The 20,099-nt window shown below is 38.5% G+C and overlaps 1 protein-coding gene across 2 annotated transcripts in view; it reads right to left on the bottom strand.

Annotated features, from left to right (window-relative positions):
- tanc1b (tetratricopeptide repeat, ankyrin repeat and coiled-coil containing 1b) overlaps positions 1-15,548 on the bottom strand; it is a 111,833-nt gene extending 96,285 nt beyond the window's left edge. Inside the window, exons 1-2 of one of the 2 annotated variants that reach the window (XM_067603464.1) lie at positions 14,796-15,548; positions 958-1,051 (exon numbers count right to left, since the gene is read on the bottom strand). In XM_067603464.1, coding sequence (XP_067459565.1) covers positions 958-1,018 — 61 coding nt within the window. In that variant the 5' untranslated portion in view covers positions 1,019-1,051; positions 14,796-15,548. The remainder of the gene's footprint in view (positions 1-957; positions 1,052-14,795) is intronic. The other variant, XM_067603463.1, reaches the window with a different exon arrangement.
- Positions 15,549-20,099: the final 4,551 nt, after the last annotated feature.

The raw sequence follows: 20,099 nt of genomic DNA, 5'->3' as shown, positions 1-20,099 counted from the left end.
ATTTGTGTTTCTTGACAACACATTGGCCTGATATCTGCAGGCTGCTAGCTAGCATTACAGTCCTCAGTGGACACCCCTGGCTCCCATTCTTGTAACCGGAGTTAATGCCTCGTCAGACACAAACCAAGAGTGCAGATCAGTGTGCAATTTTTTCTCCCCCGATCTGTCCCTCTTGTAGATACAACTGACAAATTCTCTACGAGATGACCAGAGCCAGCTAGCCACCAGGAGTCAGGAGACACCTGGGCCAAAATAGACACTTAATAGTTTACTCAGTAGTAAGTAGTAATTTGAGATTTCAGATACTTACTAGTCATTGTCATTTTGCATCATCGCTGATGCAATTTTAGTATCAATACCTGTAAACTGATGTGTCACTTTTAGTCTGACAATTCATGTCACAGTTTATGGGACTGTTGTGACTCAAGACAGCTAACATAATCAGCTATCATAAACATGCATGTTGAAATAACTCATTTTTACACTGTAGACATTTTACACATTGTGCAAAAACAAAAATTATTATAATATATTGCTTAAGTCATTAACTTAGAACCACGCCGCTCTTCAAAGAAAAGAAGACCGAGATAGAGGTGATAAAGCTAAATTATTGGCCATATAGCCTATATATATATTCAGGCAATTGCTGCAAATGGTGGTTTAGATGACAGTATGTTTACTTAGTGCGCACTCAAGAATTAGAGGCCCTTGTGCTTTCATCTCAACTTTCTCTTCTGTTTACTTTAGCTCAACGTAACTCATTTCAACATTCACATTCAGATTCTTTACCAAGAAGGGCAGGTAGGAAAGACACTTTACAGAATTTCCAACACTGTCTGCTACCCAAGAGTGAAAGATGATCAGAAATGTTTTTACATTTGTGTCCAAGCCTTTGGGTATAGAGTATTTGTTTCCTGGAACCTAGCTTGCCGTTTTTCCTCCGGATCTTTCACATACCTGAATCCTTCTTGCTCCCCTTGCTCCCATCTCTGTTCTTTTTCAGCACTGCCTTGAACATGACAAGATTCCTGGAATCCTCTCTGTAGAGTCCCTGGTGGAAAAGAAAATCCAAAACAATCATGTCAGTCACAGCCACAGACAACTGAAATGCATCCTTTGTCAATCAAAGAAAACAGAAATGATCCAGGAGCACAAACAGACCTAGAAAACAGCACATACACAGGTCTTTTCTTACCTCAAACTAACCAAACACAATGAAAATGTGCCCTAAAAACCTTAATACTGCAATGTTAATGCACTGTATATCCGCATTTCATACTGCTTAGCTGGCACCCGCCTGATAGTTTTCCCACAGCTCTCCCAATGCTGCAGGTCATCATTGGAGGGGTGCATGGAAAGAATGCTCTAATATTTATACAGAAAAGGACAAGTTCTGGTATCTTGTTGTGCAGGAAAACACTCTGTCAAATGCCCTGAATTCCACATGTAATTGATGCTATGTGGCTGAACTTGGGTGTTTGCAACTGCTTTCCATGGTTGTTCCCAAGCTGGTGTGCATTTTGAATCATTTGAGTTAAACGGTATAACATGAACTCATGATCCAGCCTGAATATGCCTGGATGTGCTTATTTGCTTTGGAATTATTTATAGTTATGGACAATGGTTAAAACATACTTAACTGAACACAGCAGCTGCTAAAACAGTATCTGTTGTGTGGTACTTTTGGTTTCTTACCCTTAAACACAATATAGGCTACTACAGTGTACACTACTGTATTAATAGCAGCAGAGAAATCTTTCCAATGGTTTCAACCAAATAAGGATATGCCTTTTGCAAACAAAACACACAGTCATTGCACTGAGTTCTCGGCCCCAGAAATCAGGCTTCCTGGTGCTGTGAGAAAGCCTATTGATCCATCCCTTTTTATCCTTGATGGTGTCAGATGAAACATTGAGGCAAAGCCTCCATTGAATCAGTTATGGAAGGTAGAGGTGTAGGGGACAAACCCCCGGTGAGCCCCTGCATCTCAACTTGGCCTTCGTTGGTCCAAAAGTTAACTTTTTATTGGCAGGTACTCCACCGGGACAAACTCTAAGTCAAGATTATGAATGTTTCAAGATAGCACGTGGCTACTGACTTGTGTTTTATTGTAAATTATCCAGGGAGGACACATACAAAGAAAGCACATACAATCTGTTCATGAAAATACCATAACTGCTCAAAAGTAGTGTGTAGAAAAATGCAAAGCAAAGCTGATATAAGAAATATTACTGCTGTAACCAATTCTCAAGTTCAATCCATATCAATCCAAATCATGTGCAATGCCCTCTTCTGCAATTTATTACTACTGTTGTACTGTACCGTGCTTATGGTTGATGTTGAGCTTTAATAAAGACACAAAAGAACAAAGCAGCACATGAGGGAAAGATCACAACAGTCACTCTGAAGGCTGCCCAGCAGTTTGCACAGTTAAATTCTTTGCTCATCCTTTTCCGTGTGTCTGCTGCAGACCAAAACCATTTCCTTTGCATAACTCTAGCCCTTCTTCTTGCCAAAGATGACATTTCTTACTGACTGATCCAGTTTCAACCCTTCCATCAAATTAACTAAGAGATCAAGTTAAGTGTCTCGAAAACTTTCCTTCAGAATTTAACTCTATTTTTACTCACGCATAGAGTATGTCCACATTATGTACAGGATAAATAAAGACATCACTCAGCATATTAGACTCAATACATCACACTATATAATGCTACTGTCAAGATAAAATTACACCCAGATGAACAAACATGAACAAGTGCAACTGCAGGCAACAACAAGGCAGAACAGAACAAGAATGTCTTTTATCATTTTCTGTAATCATAATAACATCTTCATCGCAACAACAAGCTATGACCATGTAAGGGAGCAACTCTTGAGCCAATAGCAGCTCATACTCCTAACTAAATCAAATTTAGTATTTTCTCAGACTGCTTCCAGAAAATTACAGTAGGCCACTACAGCTCTGATGTGGTCTAATGATGCTCAGAAGTTACAGTCAGGCGAAATATGACTTAAGCATCTCTCAAATTAAAAACAAACAGAGGAATATTGTAACTAGCAGAACCACTAAATCTAGTATTACTCTCTGGTAAAATATACAACTAATGCTAAACTAATACTAAAAAATGAAATGAATACCCCTCTTAAAGGGCACCATGTGGAGTTTTTCAACACTAGTAATGCAATGAAGCAATGTTTTTCATGTTGGTCTCTGTTTAGTTTGTTCTAGTGCATACACATGAGGACGCACGTACAAACATACATGCACACGGGTGCTGTGATTCACATTCCTGCCATTGGTTTCACACTACTCTACTGATTTACAGGTTGCGGTAATGCGTCAAGAAATGCAGCAATGCACCAGCAAAGTTACCTTGCGAGGTAGCTCGATTCGCAAGATCACGACATCACGCGAGAATTCATCTTGTCAGGCTTCAAGTTATGTGCTTGTGTCCAAACCACTGGTGGTTCAGACCAATCAGCACCGCAAATCCAGCTCCTTCACAAGGTAAGACGGTGATAGACAGATGGTTCATCCAATCACCCGATAAGTATTTTTTTGAAAGCGTCCGCCTTTTTCCAAACAGTTTCTATGGACGACTTCTCAGATGGTTCTGTGTAACAAACCATCTGGCGCGTCAGGTTACCAGCAAAGGCAGAGAAGCCAGCAACAAAACATGGATGTTAACAATGCGTGTTTCAAACATTTAAGAAAAATCGGCTTTGTAAGTGTTTTATGAGGAAGGAAATGCATTCCACACATTTGTTTGACCTTAAGGATACACACACAATGCAACAACTAATCAGTGACAGACGGGAGGTTGTAGCAGTAACAGGATACAGACTATCAGGGAACTCTGAAGGCTTAAAATCATTTAACATGTTTTTAAAAAAGAAATGTTTAGTGATCTAATTCAAACAATAATCGTATACATATGCTTTGTTTTAAGTCAATTTGAATTGAAATATTGTTATGGTCAAAAAGCAGGTCAGGCAGCAGGGTCAGGTACAGAACAGCACTTCTGAAACTGGATTGAGTATAATGTTCAAGAATGAACGTTGGTCTGAATCTAGTCCCTGGGTGCTACTGCCCAGAACAACACGGAGCATGACAGCAGGGTAGACACCCGGAGTAACATATTAAACGCATGAGATCTGCTGACTGTGTTTATCTGTATCTATATAGAATAATGTAGTGTACTGTGGCAGCATAGTACATTAGCCTTGTCAGTGGAACTGTGTGGGAGCTGACTGCTCATCTCCACAGTAACAATAAACATCACCCAGGTTAACCCAAAGGAAATGAGTAATGCCCTCTTTCAACTCCAAAAGCCAACATGACAAATTCCTTCCACCCCCACCCCCAACACAGCTACCAGACACACACAGTCAGTACCGACACCACTATGTCAGCTATCATCCACAGTCATCACTTTTCTTTTCTTGAGGTACGCCTCTATTAGCCATTTTTATGTTAAGTTGGGAGGGGATTAGGCCCTGAGCGTTGCCTGAATAAAAGCCAAACATGTCTTATTACTCTGTGTTCTGAATAATACTAATTTAATAATGACATAGTGAGCATGGCATATGCAGTAAACAAACCGAGAGCACTTTGGTACCTGGGAGCCACAAAGGAGAATCAGTACAAAATACTATGACAGTGTGATATTTTCCCCCACAATGACACATAGACACATTCTTGCCAATTGAACAGACAACTATGACACTAGATTGCAACAGCCGCGGATGGTCACAGATCAAGATGATGTTAATTATTGAATTGACTGCAATGGTTTCTAGTAGAGATGCACCAAAACCCTTTTGTCAGATGGTAAAATCAGTAATACTTTACTGACTCTTTGCACAAATGAATCGTAATATATATGAGATATACAGAATAACAGGTTTCTGCAGGTGTTGCTGATTGATGCTAGTCACTCCTAGCATCAATCATCATTTCATGCTTTCTAAATAGGCAAACTATGTGTATTTGGGGGACACTACTAGATCCCCTGAACTACCTTGTGTGTGCTATGCAGTTTTGTCACTCCAAAACCATAGTGGACATTGGTGCAGCATTCAAAAAAAGAAGTTAAATTATAAAAACATCAATGCTTATGCAAAACTGGTAGTATACAGTATTTTTATAGTTAAGAACTTAAGTTAAGGGAACTTAACCTAGCAAGTTATTATTTGTTGTTGATGCAATTTGGTCAATAAGATACTGCTATCAATTTAGAAATACTACTAGCTACAAACACACCATGAAATGAAAAAACTACATAATGGTGGGTGTCAGTAACTTTTACTTATACACTAAGAAATCATCAACTTTACACTGTAACATAATGCGCTCATGGCCTGTAGAGACAGGCCTTTTAGGGCTCAGTATCTTTAGCAAGTCTTCTGTATTCATAAAATAAATTATTTGAAAGAGGACTGATGACAACATGTGTTGATATTGCCTTAGCCTCAGGTTGTTTTTAGTGTAGGTAAACGCGCGACATGCTGAAACTAGAGTTAATGAAATAAAAGTGTTGGTCCTACAAGAGGAAAAGGGCAACAATCAACATCAAATGCTGCTAAGCTTAAGCTGTTTGCGGTCACAACGGTGACCTTTGAAAGAAAGTCTGATCAGAGAGGAGCCACAGACTGCCTGGTATGCAACACGACAGGCATCAAGATTCCTAAAGCCCTGAAACTCAGGTCCATCCCAGTGCATTTAAGTTAGTGTTTGGATATTAGCCTCAAAGCATGGCCCCTTACAAGGGGCCTCTCAATATTACAACAGAGCAGTGAAAGTCCCACAGTGACTCACAGGGTTTTGTGGACACACACTGGCTGAATAGACAATACACACTCTCAATATTCACATTTGCTCGGTGCAAGACACCCCGAGAGCAAGCACAAGCCCCAGATAGATGGCTGAAGAAATACATACCAATGACGTTAATGTTTTTTGGGCAATAATATGTGATATTTAGGACATTAAGGATGTTTTTAGCGTCTGCGACTGTGACGTTACTGTCTGTGCTGCTGTGTGTGCACATTGTGCAGCTATGTGCAGCACATGTGTGTGAATTTGACCGGGAAAAAAAGAAATCGGATATGTGAGACTGATCAGAGCCGGGCAACGGTCATCTGAAAACCGTCCATTTTCATTTGGCCGATCAATCGGTGCATCTCTACAAACAACAGCTTTATTATGGGCACCAAAAATTTCAAATTGGTGGCTATCAAGAAGGCACCAAATGCCACAAAGAGGTGATCTGCATCATACAAGAATGTTGAATCTGGAGAAAACGGCTGCAATATGTGTGTTTGTGTTTGTGTGTGTGTGTGTGTGTGTGCGCACGTGCATGCGTGTGTAATAATGTGTGGTAGATTGTTAAAGTTCTGATGTTAAAAGACTGTTAAATTCTGACTTAAAATATGCATATTAGTTGTTTTTTCAAAGCAAGACAAATGTTGCACAATAATTTGTTACATACATAAGTGCAATTACAAAATGGTGGCTGGTAAAAAAAAATATGAGTGGCTGGTAAAATTTAGAATCCAGACACTTTGAGTGGTGAAAGAAAAAGTTAATTTCCAACACTGCAGGTACATGTCACCTCTATAACCTTCAAATGTGGGCTGTCCATTACCTTGGAACAGCTCAAGCTGACAACAAAAAGGGCACACCGCAGTCTGTGGTACAATGTGGAGAGTTTCCTTTCAGAGAAGTGAAATTGGAAACCCGGGTCGTTAAGGGGTGCCTCAGTTTATCAACATGTATGTTTTTCCAGGTCATTCCGGTCTTGATAGAGTTCAAATCCATACGGGTTGTGAAGACGAAAGGATCCTCACCTGCACAATGCTGACGTGACATGTGGTTAATGGGGCCATCTAGCTATACCCCAGTCATCTGAGAAGGCAGCTATATATAGTACGGAAATAGGATTGTTTGTCCCAATTGCCTCTGGCAGGGGAAGCATTTCACACACGTTGGCGGTTAGTGAGTTAGGACTTGCTTTGTCCTCCGTTAGGTGACAGACAATAGAGAATGAACCCTTAAGCTCGACTTCACCACTCTTCCAGGAGTGCAGCAAACAGCCATTTTCCACCCTGCGTGTTCATCTCTTGCCTGTTCAAACGCCCTGCCAGCTCTCTTCATCAAGCGATTCTACATGAATGATTACTCTCAGATTTCCACACTGTTGTCATAGCAACATGGGAGTTCTCACCACAGGCTGACCTTCAAGTTGGTTTATTAAACACTGCCAGAGGTGATCAGGCTTTTTAAAATCCTCCTGTGAAACTCCATAATTATCTGTTTTTTCGTGGTCCATTCACAGAGCGCAGGAAAAAGGCTGCGTCTGGCCTGTGAGTTCAAGTGGTCCAGAAACAATGGGAAGTTAGCTAATAAGGCCTTGAAAGGGGGAGGAAGTGTAGGGAGCAGGTATGGAGGACAGCTCATTCTCAGTGTCGGCCATTGTAAGCGAAGGTTGGTATTCACACTAACATAAGAGGGGGGGAAATAACAAAGGACAGACATTTTTATGTGACTAGCCTACCGGTCTCACTCAAGTGCATCCTGCACAGCCCCCACCTTAGAGCCTATGAGTAGCAGGCCTTCATCTTTTCATGTTCAAAATTAACAGAAAAATAATGTTTAACTTGGTAACATAATACTACAGCCAACTTGTGTTGTACTTTAACATTCAAACCTCTCTTTCTGCCAACCATCTGTCACGTGTTAGTTTTATTTCATAATGAACAAATAAATGTACCCAAAAACCTTATAGTACTATCAACTTATACAGGAGGCACAAATCATGTAACTACCTTATGTAAAAGTACTTAAACCTTGAGGTCACTTTATTAGAATTACAGACACACTACTACAAAACTTATATGAGTATTGTGCCATCTGTTTAGTATATTACAAGCCAAAACTGCACAAGAATACGAATGTATTAGTATCCAAATCTTTTAGAAGTGAAATGATGGTGCTCAGTTGAGTATGATTGTGAAGCACTATTGTTCCATTCTTGATTATTTTGCAAAAATTTGAAAGCCAATTAGCTGCATTTGTCAGCTATTAAAGATGTCTGGCACACAGAACTTTTGATGCATGAGTTATCAAAGTAAATGAGACTGATAAAAGAGCTCCATGGTCAACTATGCTAAGCCTAAAATGGAGTAGAATTGCTAGAAACAACAGAAAAAGTATTCACTATTCTTAAGGAACAGTCTCAAAAATCTTGACAACATATGCCACACACACACTTCTCTTTCTCTATAATTCATTCATCTGCACATCTCGCCTTCTATCTTACTATTGTTACTATAATCCAAAAGCTGACTACATAACTTTATTAAGAATATTAGAAGAAACAAGAAATCCCAATGCCTTGTCCTGATGTTCATACAGCTGGAAAGCAGTGCTTGCTACAGTCTGATTGAATGCTTTACACAAGCCTTGAAGCTTAAGTTTGACCAGTTAGTAACATTCACCACGAGCCACCTGGTCCATCCAAATGTACTAGAACTTTTTGGGGTGAAGGAGCTATTGCCCAGGAACCAAAACTGGACTTCAGCTGCTTGCAGCTGAAATGCTGGTTAGGTTTCTGAGTTCCTAAAAAGGTTCCTGGAAAGGTTCCTGCAATTGAAAAGGGCTGTTGGACATCAAGAAAACTGGTGGTTTCACTGGTCTCTTATACAAGATCTTTATATAAAATTATGGAGGAGAAGGATCATATTAGTGATGGGTATTGGCTAAATGAATATATCATTACTCTATTATAGCATCATCAGTTATTTTACCATACAGTGTTGGGATATTTGTAACATGATCATGTAGCTAGCTCATCCGAGAGCATATAAAACATCTCGGGGGAGTATTCTTTTAAAACCACTTCTGTGATAATTTATCTTTAGCCGGCGGTGAATTACAGTGTTGAGTCATAGGCACAGGCAGATTCAACGGTCTAGCTTGGGGCTAGTTACTTATTGAGGAGGCCTAGCCACATGGCTCAAAGTGAAATTAAAAAAGGATAACAAGTCTGATCCACCCATTAGACTACCATGGGAAAGGACTGATTTGCCCTCTTAGGTCTTTTGTCCTTGATACTTTCTAATGTGATTGATGCATCCATCTAGGTGTACATGTTGGCTCAGCAGTGATAACGTGAAAACCTTTGTCTTTTGATCCCTGGAGAGTTGCCCTAGAAGCGTCAAGGCATGTTTTAGAGAGCAATAATTTCACTGAATTTACAGTTACACCCCAGGCTCTGGAAACTGACTAAACCAGACACTAAAATGTGGGGAGAAGACATTGCAGATCCTTACCAAAATGAATATCACTCTCCCTGCTTCACACTGATTAAAATCAAAACTAGGCAAACCATGTGCTTACATATAACCTACATTAATTTAGCTTGACAGATCACTGTGTAACATGGATTTATGGATGATTTAACTCGTTCAATGGGTCTGCCTTTCGAGCTTTCACAAGCCTGTTTTTCCACTCGGAGCCTTTCCACAACAATTACACTCCTCACACCACACCGACAACCATCAACCAGAAACAGATTTAACTGCATGCTGAGTAACAACAATCACCTCATCAACATTATAGTTATTAACTCGTGCTATCGCTGCCGATTAAACTTTATCACTCTATTACTAATTTGCGATAGCAATCAAGTGCTAATGAGCATCTGGAGTAGAAACAACTAAAGCGAGGCCATTGTTTTCCAGACTCAATCGGACATTTGCCTCCTAGGAAGCCTGGTATTTGATTAAGGGTAAAACATTAACAAGCAGTGTGTAAAGTCTGCAGGAAGTTTCTGCAAACACGAGGAGAAATTCTTCTCATGCTAGGATCTGTCAGTCAAAATCACATAAATTGCATCACATACATGATGAATCAGCCGGAAAAATGAGATGTTTTTAGAATTACAGGCTTCCAGCAATACGGTAGACTTGAATCCAGTGACTTTTTACAAAACAGCATGACTAGTTAGGCGGGATTTAAGCCAGTACGCACTCAACAGGGCTTCAGACCAGAAAGAACTTTGCAGATAAGATGTCTTTACCACTTGTCAATTTTGGAGTGCAGGTTTATTCTTAGCCTGTCTCACATCAACCACATTGAGTGAAATAATTAGTTTATCATGCAGTGTATAGGAAAAAAAACAGTACTGTAATGTACAAGGTTAGTTGTGCTCCCCTGTTTGGTTATTAAATAGACATGGATAAGTTGACCTTGTTTCCTTCACTGTTAAGTTAATGGACATAAAATTACACTTATCTCGCCTGAGATAACTTACAATTCACTCTCCGAGCTTAACAGCTCCAGGTTGGGAAGATTTTACAGACACAGTTATAGCAGAGACAGACAAAAGATGACACATCTAACTCAGAGACAAACTAACAAAATCAAATATGATTTGGTTCAGTTCGTCCACTTTTTACAGGTTCACAGTTTTTGACGTGCCACCCTGATATATCTGCGAGGGCTGAGTGCTGTCCTCTAGCTGCTTTTTTTTTTTTTTTGTCAAGATTCTTCCAGCCACAGAAATGCCTCCATTCAGGCAATGTGATTTCACACAGTGCTGCCCCATTCCTCTCACAGTGTTTGGATCTCTAACAGCTTCCTGCACTCAAGCACTTGCACTGACCACACAAGTAATGTCAACTAAAGTCTATGAGAGTGAAGTGATTACGGGGGTGGACATTGCAACTAAGACTAGAGTTCCGGCCAAATATGTATCTGAATCAGTATTGTTTGTCAAATCCATTTATGCTGTTTACTTTTCCCTTTCTGTGAAGAAAACTGTATTTTATGTCATTAGTGGAACTGGACCTGCAGTAGCACTGAAAGCTAAAATAAACATGACACAGTGAAAATAATATATCATCATTTAGCCAGTGTCAACAAAATTAATCACTGGTTTAAAACATACAGTAAGTCCAGTCCTCCAACCTTGCAACAAATACTGCATTTCACAGTTTGGTACATCAGAGGTGCTCAGCTCCTCGACATCTCTCTCTGTGTCTCTTTCTGTGTCTCTGGAGCTTTCAAAAAGGCTTGACAAAAATGTAAATCAGGAACAGCTGTTATGAAGAAGCACTTCCAAACACACACACGGGTGCTTTAGATACACATGAGCAAGCATGAGTGCACAAATGCATGTGCACAGAAACACACACTTGCTACCTGGGCTAAGAACTCATAAGCAAATCCTGTAGTTTTGTTATGCTAAATTAATTATTAGTATATAATTCAGCTGACAGCCTCCTCGTACTAGGAAACCTGCCAACACCAACTTAATATGCCTGGCTGTCATCTTGTAATGTTTTAATAGATGACCTGAGGGGAAAAGTGGCAATTAAATGATAAGCATTTTGATACTGAAATTGTCATGAGCCCTTAAGAAACTTGAGCTAATGCAGTCACACGATGCCACATAATGCCAATAAGCTAGACAGTGGCTAACGTGTATGATCCTGTAACCCAATGCTGAGAACTCAACTACATGGTTTCTTTGCCTGATAGTGACTATATAGTCATTTTGAAACATTTTTCTCAATTAATCGATTAGCCGTTTGGTCTATAAAACATACGAAAATAGTAAAAAATGTCAATCACTGTTTCCCAAAGCCCAAGGTGCTAGCTAAAATGTCTTGTCTCCCGAACAACAGTCCCACAACTGTTTCTATCAGTTTCTATCATAGAGGACCAAGGAAAACAAAAAATATTTACATTGAAGATGCTGGAACCAAAGAATTTTTAGCATTTTTTCTTTAAAGATGACTCAAAACAATGAATCGATTATCAAAAATAGTTGGTGATTGATTTTCTGGCGATCAACTAATCATTTAATCATTGCAGCTCTAGCCATGATATATAAATCTACTTACAATACACAGTTTGTAGATCACTTAAATATACTTTGCTTAGGAAAACACTTTCTGAAGATCTCCCATGATCAGGATACATAGTTTAGCTTTTGAATCCATGCTAAAATCACATATCTACTATCATTAAATCCTGTGGCTGGTATGCTTTTCTTTCACACCACAAATGAATCACACCAGAGTTCACTCAGAAGCGGTCCGAGACTCACGAGAGTTTGCGCTCAGTTTAATATGACTGACAGCTCACCCGCCTAGATGCACAGAGCCAAACGAGCAAACGCATCAGAGTTTGTTTGAACCGTAACAAACGGTTAGGTATGAAAGTGATACAGGACATTATGTTGCTGCTTATATTTGTGGTAAAGTTGGGTTTGTGGTATCAAGTGTGCTGGAAACCCAAATCATTACATTCATCATTTAGAAACAATCCTGAGTTTGCTGAACCCAGCTAATCTCTACAAATCTGGCTTTCCTATTGGAACCATATGCTTCTGCGATGAGTAGCCCCTAACAAAAGGACAAAATCATCATCATCATCAACTCAGTATGTGCTGTCTGTCAGGTCACTGGCTCCAATAAGTTTCCCTCCTCAGCCATAACAATGTGAATGTGGTGCCAGCATCTGCTACTGGCCAACTGGCTGAGGACCATGGGAACCAGGCTCTGTAGAGACTGGGAGGCAGCCTCTTGTGGCATTTCCAATAAGATGAGTGCTCTGTAGTACAAACAGCTCCTAACACTGCAGTTGGTAAGACAAGAGAAGTAGCACCAGCCTTGGCACAGAAGCATGAAAATCCAGTGTAATGGTACCATAATCCGCCGTAAAATTGCCTGAAATTATGCTGGAAATTTAATACAGAGTATCTCCAGGTTAACTAACAGCCAGCGTGACTGTAAGTGGCAAAGCCTGTTCCACCTGTTGAGTTTAAAATGGGAGATTAAGATTGTATATATAGTGGAATTGCCCTTGAAGCAAGATTGAGACAAGAAACTCAACACAGGCAATGGCAAATGTTGTAGCCGCTTTCAAGGTGAAATGGCAAGAGATCGCAAGGTTACGGAGCACTCATAACATTGTTCGAGAAGCGCAATGAATCAATGACTTCATGCGCTCACAGTGATCAAAGTTGCATCTTGACATTTACAGGCAGTTTCTCAAAAGGAAAATAAAACAGAGCTTTGATTTTTTTTTAAGCACCTGGCCGAGTTACAATGCAATTCCTTCATTGGAAATAAGCTGAAAACAGCAAAATACAGCATGTACAGCCAGTGGTCAAACTTCAATGACTCAATCTAAATGGGCGGACAAGATTACAGTCCTTTAGTCTTAAGCCTACTAGTATATCTGGGTTGGGTTCTGGTTTCAAAACCACCACATCCAATCACAAAATACAGACTACCATTAGCATCAAACAAGACCACACAGTTAAGGAAGTTAAGTACAGAAAAGTACTGAACTTTTTTTTAAAAAAAACATCTGCATCTTAGCGTGCAGGATTTTACTCCACAATAAATGTTACACATCTCCAAAGTTCTTTGAGCAAGTCTTCGCATCTTTAGAAAGGTTTCAAAGAAATACAGTAACAAGCAATTTAGGCTTTTCTGCAGAGCCATGTTGTGATTAGACAACTCCTACAGGGCTGCAACACTATTGATTCATCTATGGATAATCTTTTTGGATAATCATCATTTTTTCTGTCAATTAAATGACAGAATATAGTGAGCAAGACCTGTCACATTTTTGCATCTTCATAGTGTTTGTTTTCTTTGACACCCAAGAGCATTGGTTCTCAAAGTGGGGTCCAGGGACCCCCAGGGGTCCTTCAGGAGGTTCCAGGAGGTCCCCAGCAAAAAGGGGAATCATTCATTTTCTCCATACTTCCATCCATACGTAACACAATGACTGAATGTATGACTATTTCGGTCATGGGGTTTATACACTTTCTGTAATAAGACATCTAAAAGTCTGGTCTAATTTGTCAGTTTTGGGGTCCTTGATGTGAAAAGAACCACTGCTGAAGAGCAATTTTCCATAATATATGACTAATAAAATCAGCAAATCCTCACAGTCAACCAGCTAAAACCAGAGAATCTTGGCATTATGGCTTGATGACTGACTTATTATTATTATTGACTATTACAGTAAGTTGATTATCTTTCGGTTTTGAACTGAATAAAGAAGCAAATTTAAGACATCACCTTTGACTCTGAGAAGTTGTGACAGTCATTTCTAATTAGTTTCTGGCACTTTGTAGATTAAACAACTAAAACAGATTAATCAATAATAAAATAATCATTAGCTGCCACTCTATTTCTGAGGTGAATATAGCTGGTGTATGTATATATATAAACATACGACTAATCGATTTAGCTTAGCTCTAAACTCTTCATGATCCACCTTAATAGTCTGCAGTACCTGAAGCTAAGATCAGGTGCAGGTGAAACACCAACGGTCAACTGTTCATGGTTAACTAGCTAACTTTAAGCTAACCTAAGGCTAACGTTAACTAACGTTAGTGTGCCGTTAGCTCCAGTTCACACAAACCAAACGGAGACGTTACCTGGAGGAAAAGTTTGATTTAACCTCGCAAACCAAACTGGTGAGTTTAAGTTAACGTTGAGCTGGTTTGAGAAACATTTAAACTATTCAGCGACAGCGAAAATAACAAGCTGAATAATATTGGTCAACTGGAAAGTAAAACTAACGCAGTGTGTGTGTGCTGTCAGTCCCGTTGGATGTGACGGCAGCTCGGTGGGCATGTCCCAACATTCCTCCCAACAAACTCACTAACTACCATTAAAAACTGAACCGGTGGACCGACAACACCTGGCTGACTGCGCCGTCAAACACACACACACTTGAGAGTAATTTTTTAAAGTCTTACCTGATAAATGTCATGGATATGAAGTACCACAATATTCAAAAAAAGTTTTCCCAGTCCTCCAGCGTATCTCCACACGAACTCTGTCCTTACTTGATTCACCGAAGGTAGGCTAGGCTACGGGACGCCGGGCTCCTCCTCCTTCTCCTCCTCCTCCTCCTTCTCTTCCTCCTCCTCCTCCTCCTCCCTGCATGAGGTCATCTGCGAGGGAGGCACATCCACAGAGGGCAGGCAGGGATTTTTACATGTTCAGAACAGATGGACTCACTGCAAGACTCAACAAGAAAGTGCAACTCATCTGTAACTTCTGTTGTGATTAATATAAATAGAACTGACTTGTTTTATGGTTGCCAATATACACATAGACTATATCTATTATAGATAGTATATGCATATACTATCACATCCTGGAAAGACTTTAACAATTACATACAGTATTGTGCAAAATAACACGTGATTATCACTGAGGGGGAAATATTATCACTTATATTGAATGTAAAGATAACACTGTATGCACTATTGTTAACTTTTTATTTTATTAGGGACATTTCACATCCATAAAGCTACATTTCTTAACTCAACCCCATTTTTTAAGCTTTTTCTAACTGAAATTGAATGCTATTTTGAGTTAAAATTTACCCAGAAATGTTTGTCTGAAGAAGTATGTCACCAAAATCAATCTTTTTTGTTGTTGTTGTTGTCCCAAAACCAATACCTGGGCTTTGGGTGTTTAATCAATAAGCTGTGTGGAAGAGACTGGGATCATTCTTTTATGTGTGAGGCAACATCAGGCTCAACTTAAACATTGCTTTCCTAACTGCATAAAACAAAATGTAACAAATAAATACATAAATATAAATTTACTGAATTGTTTTTTATTAAAATAATGGTAGTCGATATTGGTGCATCTCTATCTATGACTGATTGTTTGTACATTCTTACAATTAGATAAATAAATTTAATAAAAGAGAGCAGGCAGCCGGGAAAAACTACTCTTTTTGGCAAATTTCATATACATAAAATTAAATGGACCAATAAAAAAACAAACTTTACTTTGTTTTATTTACCTTATTTTCACCTGTTCGCCATTGCTTTTAATTAAGTTGTGTAATGTTCTGTATTTTATGATTACAAACCAACTTGCACTTTTTTATTATTGTCCTTATGATTCGGCCTGCTTCTACAAATTGATCTTTTTTTTAATCAAATTTATTTGCTTGTTTGTTTTATTGTTTTTATCATTTGTTTTTTGTGTTTTTGCCTGTGTTTGGGTTGCCTCTGGGTATGAAATGTGCTACTGTATATGAAGAAATTTGCCTTATTTCTAATTGATATTGAGCTCTGTTACAATCCTCTAGTCAAGCTGCAAAATAAAGAAAGACCAAAACAGTGTTTAAAATATAAATATAAAATTATTGACCATGTTATTTGATTATCAATCTGGACCCCATTTTTCCCTCCTCATAAGTATTATTTTGTTTTTATTGAATGTAAAAAGATTCTTCCACATTTACCAAATTTGTTTATCTTATTTTATTTCATTATGTCATATTTGAATTCTCTGGCGCTTTGTTTCCTCCTTTTGTTCTTCATGCATGTTTATATGTTAATGTTATCTGAATTTGACTGGTTGAAGGGAAAAACAAAACTACCCTCCTCCTCCTCCTCCTCTTCTTATTCTTCTTTTCTCTGCATCCTTCATGGACATGACAGGATGTTAGTGATGCAACATACATTAATTAGTTAATTAGTACATTAATTAACTGTAAACTGTAGGTTTACAGTCTGGGGGAGGGGTTAATTACTTGGATTTTTCAGATTTTACTTATGCAAATTAGATTCATCTTTATTGTCATTGCACAAAGAAGTACTGAGAAAACAAAAAACAGTTAGACATCTGACCAGTAATGAAAAGTAGGGCATAAAAGTGCACAAAAAAAGTGTACAAAATACTGAGTGGTATAAAAATGTAAACACAAAAGTGTATATGAATGGCTATACATATACAGAAGTATATACATGACAAGGTAATATAAAAATAAAAATAAATAAATGGCTGTTGGAAGTGTTGTTTAAATGGAGCAATTCTTTCAAGTAATTTCCTGCCAATAAACTTGACATAACTAACTAAACCATAATCAAAATAACTGCGTCAAAGCTTTATCTCTGTTTACAGTAAAATTAACACCAGATTACATATTTGTTTCCAGTGAATTTATTAGGAAAATTATTAGGAAATTACTGACTGGCAATATTAAGTGTGAGATGCTGATAAAACATAAAATGGACCATGAGATGCAGTTGATAGCCAGAGGCTGAAAGCTAGTTAGTGGACCTTGTGTTGAAATTGTTTTGTCACACGTAAAGCATTATCGTTTTTATTTCCCATAACATCGAAAGCCCCCTCCACACTGCCAGGAGAACATTTCTGTTAGAGAAACACTGGATCCTTTATTCATTAACAGGCCACCATTAATGTTCTGTGTCATATAATAGTCTATTAAAATGGTCCAGTCTTCACTTTTGAAAGCTAAATGAGCTTCGAGACGGGACATTACCTGATTACAGAGGTACGTTTACTAAATATTGTACTCAGGTCTGTTTCCATTTTGTTTAACTTCATTCTTATGCTCTGCTAGCCTACATTTCAGAGTAAGAGCTGAGTTGATTATTTGATTAATCAATTAGTTGATGTACAGAAAATTAATCAGCAACATAACATTACATAAGCAATTACGTTTTCTTCTCAAATGTCAGGATTTGCTGCCTTTTTCTTTTCATATCATTAGAAATGTTTATCTTTTGGGTTTTGGAGTGATGAAAACAAACAAGCAGCCTAAAAGCATCATCTTGGGCTTTTGAGTATTTTTTACTCTTTTCTGTCATTTTATTGAGTAAATGATTAATTCAGAATAGCTGATAGATTAATCAATAATGAAAAACAGCATCCCCTATTTCAGATCAAAATAATATTTATTTTATAAGATAAGATTTACTCCACTATCTCAATTGTATGTTATTTGCTACTTTGCAGATCAAGATTTGACATGCAAAACATGAGGCAGCTCGTAAAAAAAATATGCATTGCACCACCTGGTCGGGTTACAACATTAAAATGCTGCTTTGGAGGAATAATTTATTAATTTGTTAAAAGAGGAGGTGGCTGAAACTGATTTTGGCTTTTATTGTTAAAAGCAGGATATTATGTTTTTGTAGTTGTCTGTGTATCGTTTAATCTGAGCGTACTATAGGCTTCTTAACCTTAGCATTTATTAATACATAACAGCATATAGCTTCATTTTAATGTAATTTCTATAGACAGACTACAATATCTTCAACATGCAGGTATAAAAAAACTATTTAATGAACTTTTAATCAAGAAAAAGCTTCAAGTGTGCAAACTGAAACTGGACAAAAACACAGTGCAACACTTCACTGTTGGACTCTGGTCTGGTCAGTGAAGCTCAGTACATCTTAGTCTACAGCGACCTCATGAGGTAACAATATTTTATGCAGCATGTCTCATGCAAAATTTGTCATAGTAAACACATGTACAACAATGTCATAAAGTATTAGATTTTTTTATATGTAATTCTGTATTGTTTATCACGTAAGATTACATTTAAGGGGATAATCTTGCATAAGAATACATTTTGGGACTGCAAACCACATGGTCTCAGTCATCCCACTCCTCTGTGTGATGTACAGTCGATGCACAGTGTTTTCTCAGCAGTGTGGTGGGCGTTACAGGGTCAGCGAGGCTCCTCAGATGGCTGCAAATGGGCAGATACTGGCAGAGAAATGCACCATGTCTGCAAGTCAGAGGACCACCAACTGCTCCACTCCTCAAACAGAGCTGAAGAGGTCTCTGAACTCCACACACAGATGGTATCAAAGGCATGTGTGAACAGCATGAGCATCACAGAGAATTTAAGGTCGGCACATTGTGTGTACAAGGCTGTCATCAAGTACTTTCTTGTCGAACAAACGAGCAGATATTGTTTGTGGACTTTCTGATACAAACAAAAAGGACCATGACGCACACATAACACACAAGAATAGGGGCAAACACACACACACACACACACACACACACACACACACACACACACACACACACACACACATACACATACATGCTCAACCTGTTGGAGTACAGTTATGGGTACTATATATGCACTCTTTATTTCAGAAAGTTAAGTCTGAAGACGCTTTCATTCTGAGGGACAAAGTTAATATTGGGTTGATTAAAGATTTTGTCCAATGAGGTCTGGAAACAACCAAAATCTCATGAAAATTGTGTGAAATTTAATCTGCGCTGGAGAAAAAGGTGCATGTCCAGCTGAGGTGTCGTAATTTTCCCACTACATCTGTAAGCCAGACATTACATTTGCACTGATGAACAGGATCGACTTTTCCTGATATGTGAATTGAATGAAACAGAAAACTAAATGCACTTTGTTTTCCAATATATTGTCCTTTATTGTATATCATGACCTGTAAAAGTTTTTTTTTTGTTATTTTTTTTTTAAAATAGGTCTTTTTCCCTCAGACACACATTTTGGTATGTCTCAGTAGGAAAAACACAGGTGTAAATACTAAAATTAATAATGGCTGATTTCCATTTAGCTGCTTTGGTTTCAGGGTCCTGGTGTTGTGAATGCTGGCTCGATGTCATGACTTAACAGAGCCATTGTTAGTGTTATTAAGAACACATGTGCTTTTCCTACCATGACAAGTCAAAATGTCAGCCGTGAAAAAGCCCTATTTAAAAGAAATTTGTCTGTAATCTCATGTGGGATCAGCCATTTAAATGGTAAAATGAAAATTTAAAAAAAAAAAAAACAATAATGAATTCGTTCGTGCAGGCTGAAGGATAAAGAACAAGCCAGAACTAGAATCTGATAGCTGCTAAAAAATGATTCTTCACACTATACCTTGTCTTGGAAAATGTGTCCATAAAAAAAGGTAACAAGGGTGGTGTTTAAGCCTCTCAGTGTTTCTTGCCACCCATCAGGGTTTATTCCTCAGCACAAACATGACATGACAGACACAAGAGAGTGAAACGTTTAATATAAGCAGGCTGAGGAATTTTAAGTGGAAACCAGGAAACTGTTTATAATCCAGTTGGCCATCCATCTCTCCTATCTCCCTTCTTCCATCTCATTTACAATTCACCTCAAGCCTGTTTCTCAGAGAATGATTAAAGAATCACTCGCCTGTAAGGTTTTTCAGTTTTCTCACACAGAGGAGTGAGCTGCACCACAGCCATAATGACACAACACAGCCTCTTTTGTATTTTGGTGT

The sequence above is a fragment of the Thunnus thynnus genome, chromosome 11 (assembly GCF_963924715.1).
Source record: "Thunnus thynnus chromosome 11, fThuThy2.1, whole genome shotgun sequence".
NCBI lineage: Eukaryota > Metazoa > Chordata > Actinopteri > Scombriformes > Scombridae > Thunnus > Thunnus thynnus.
Note: the sequence above shows the minus strand (reverse complement) of the source record. Positions and strands in the feature narration are given on the sequence as shown.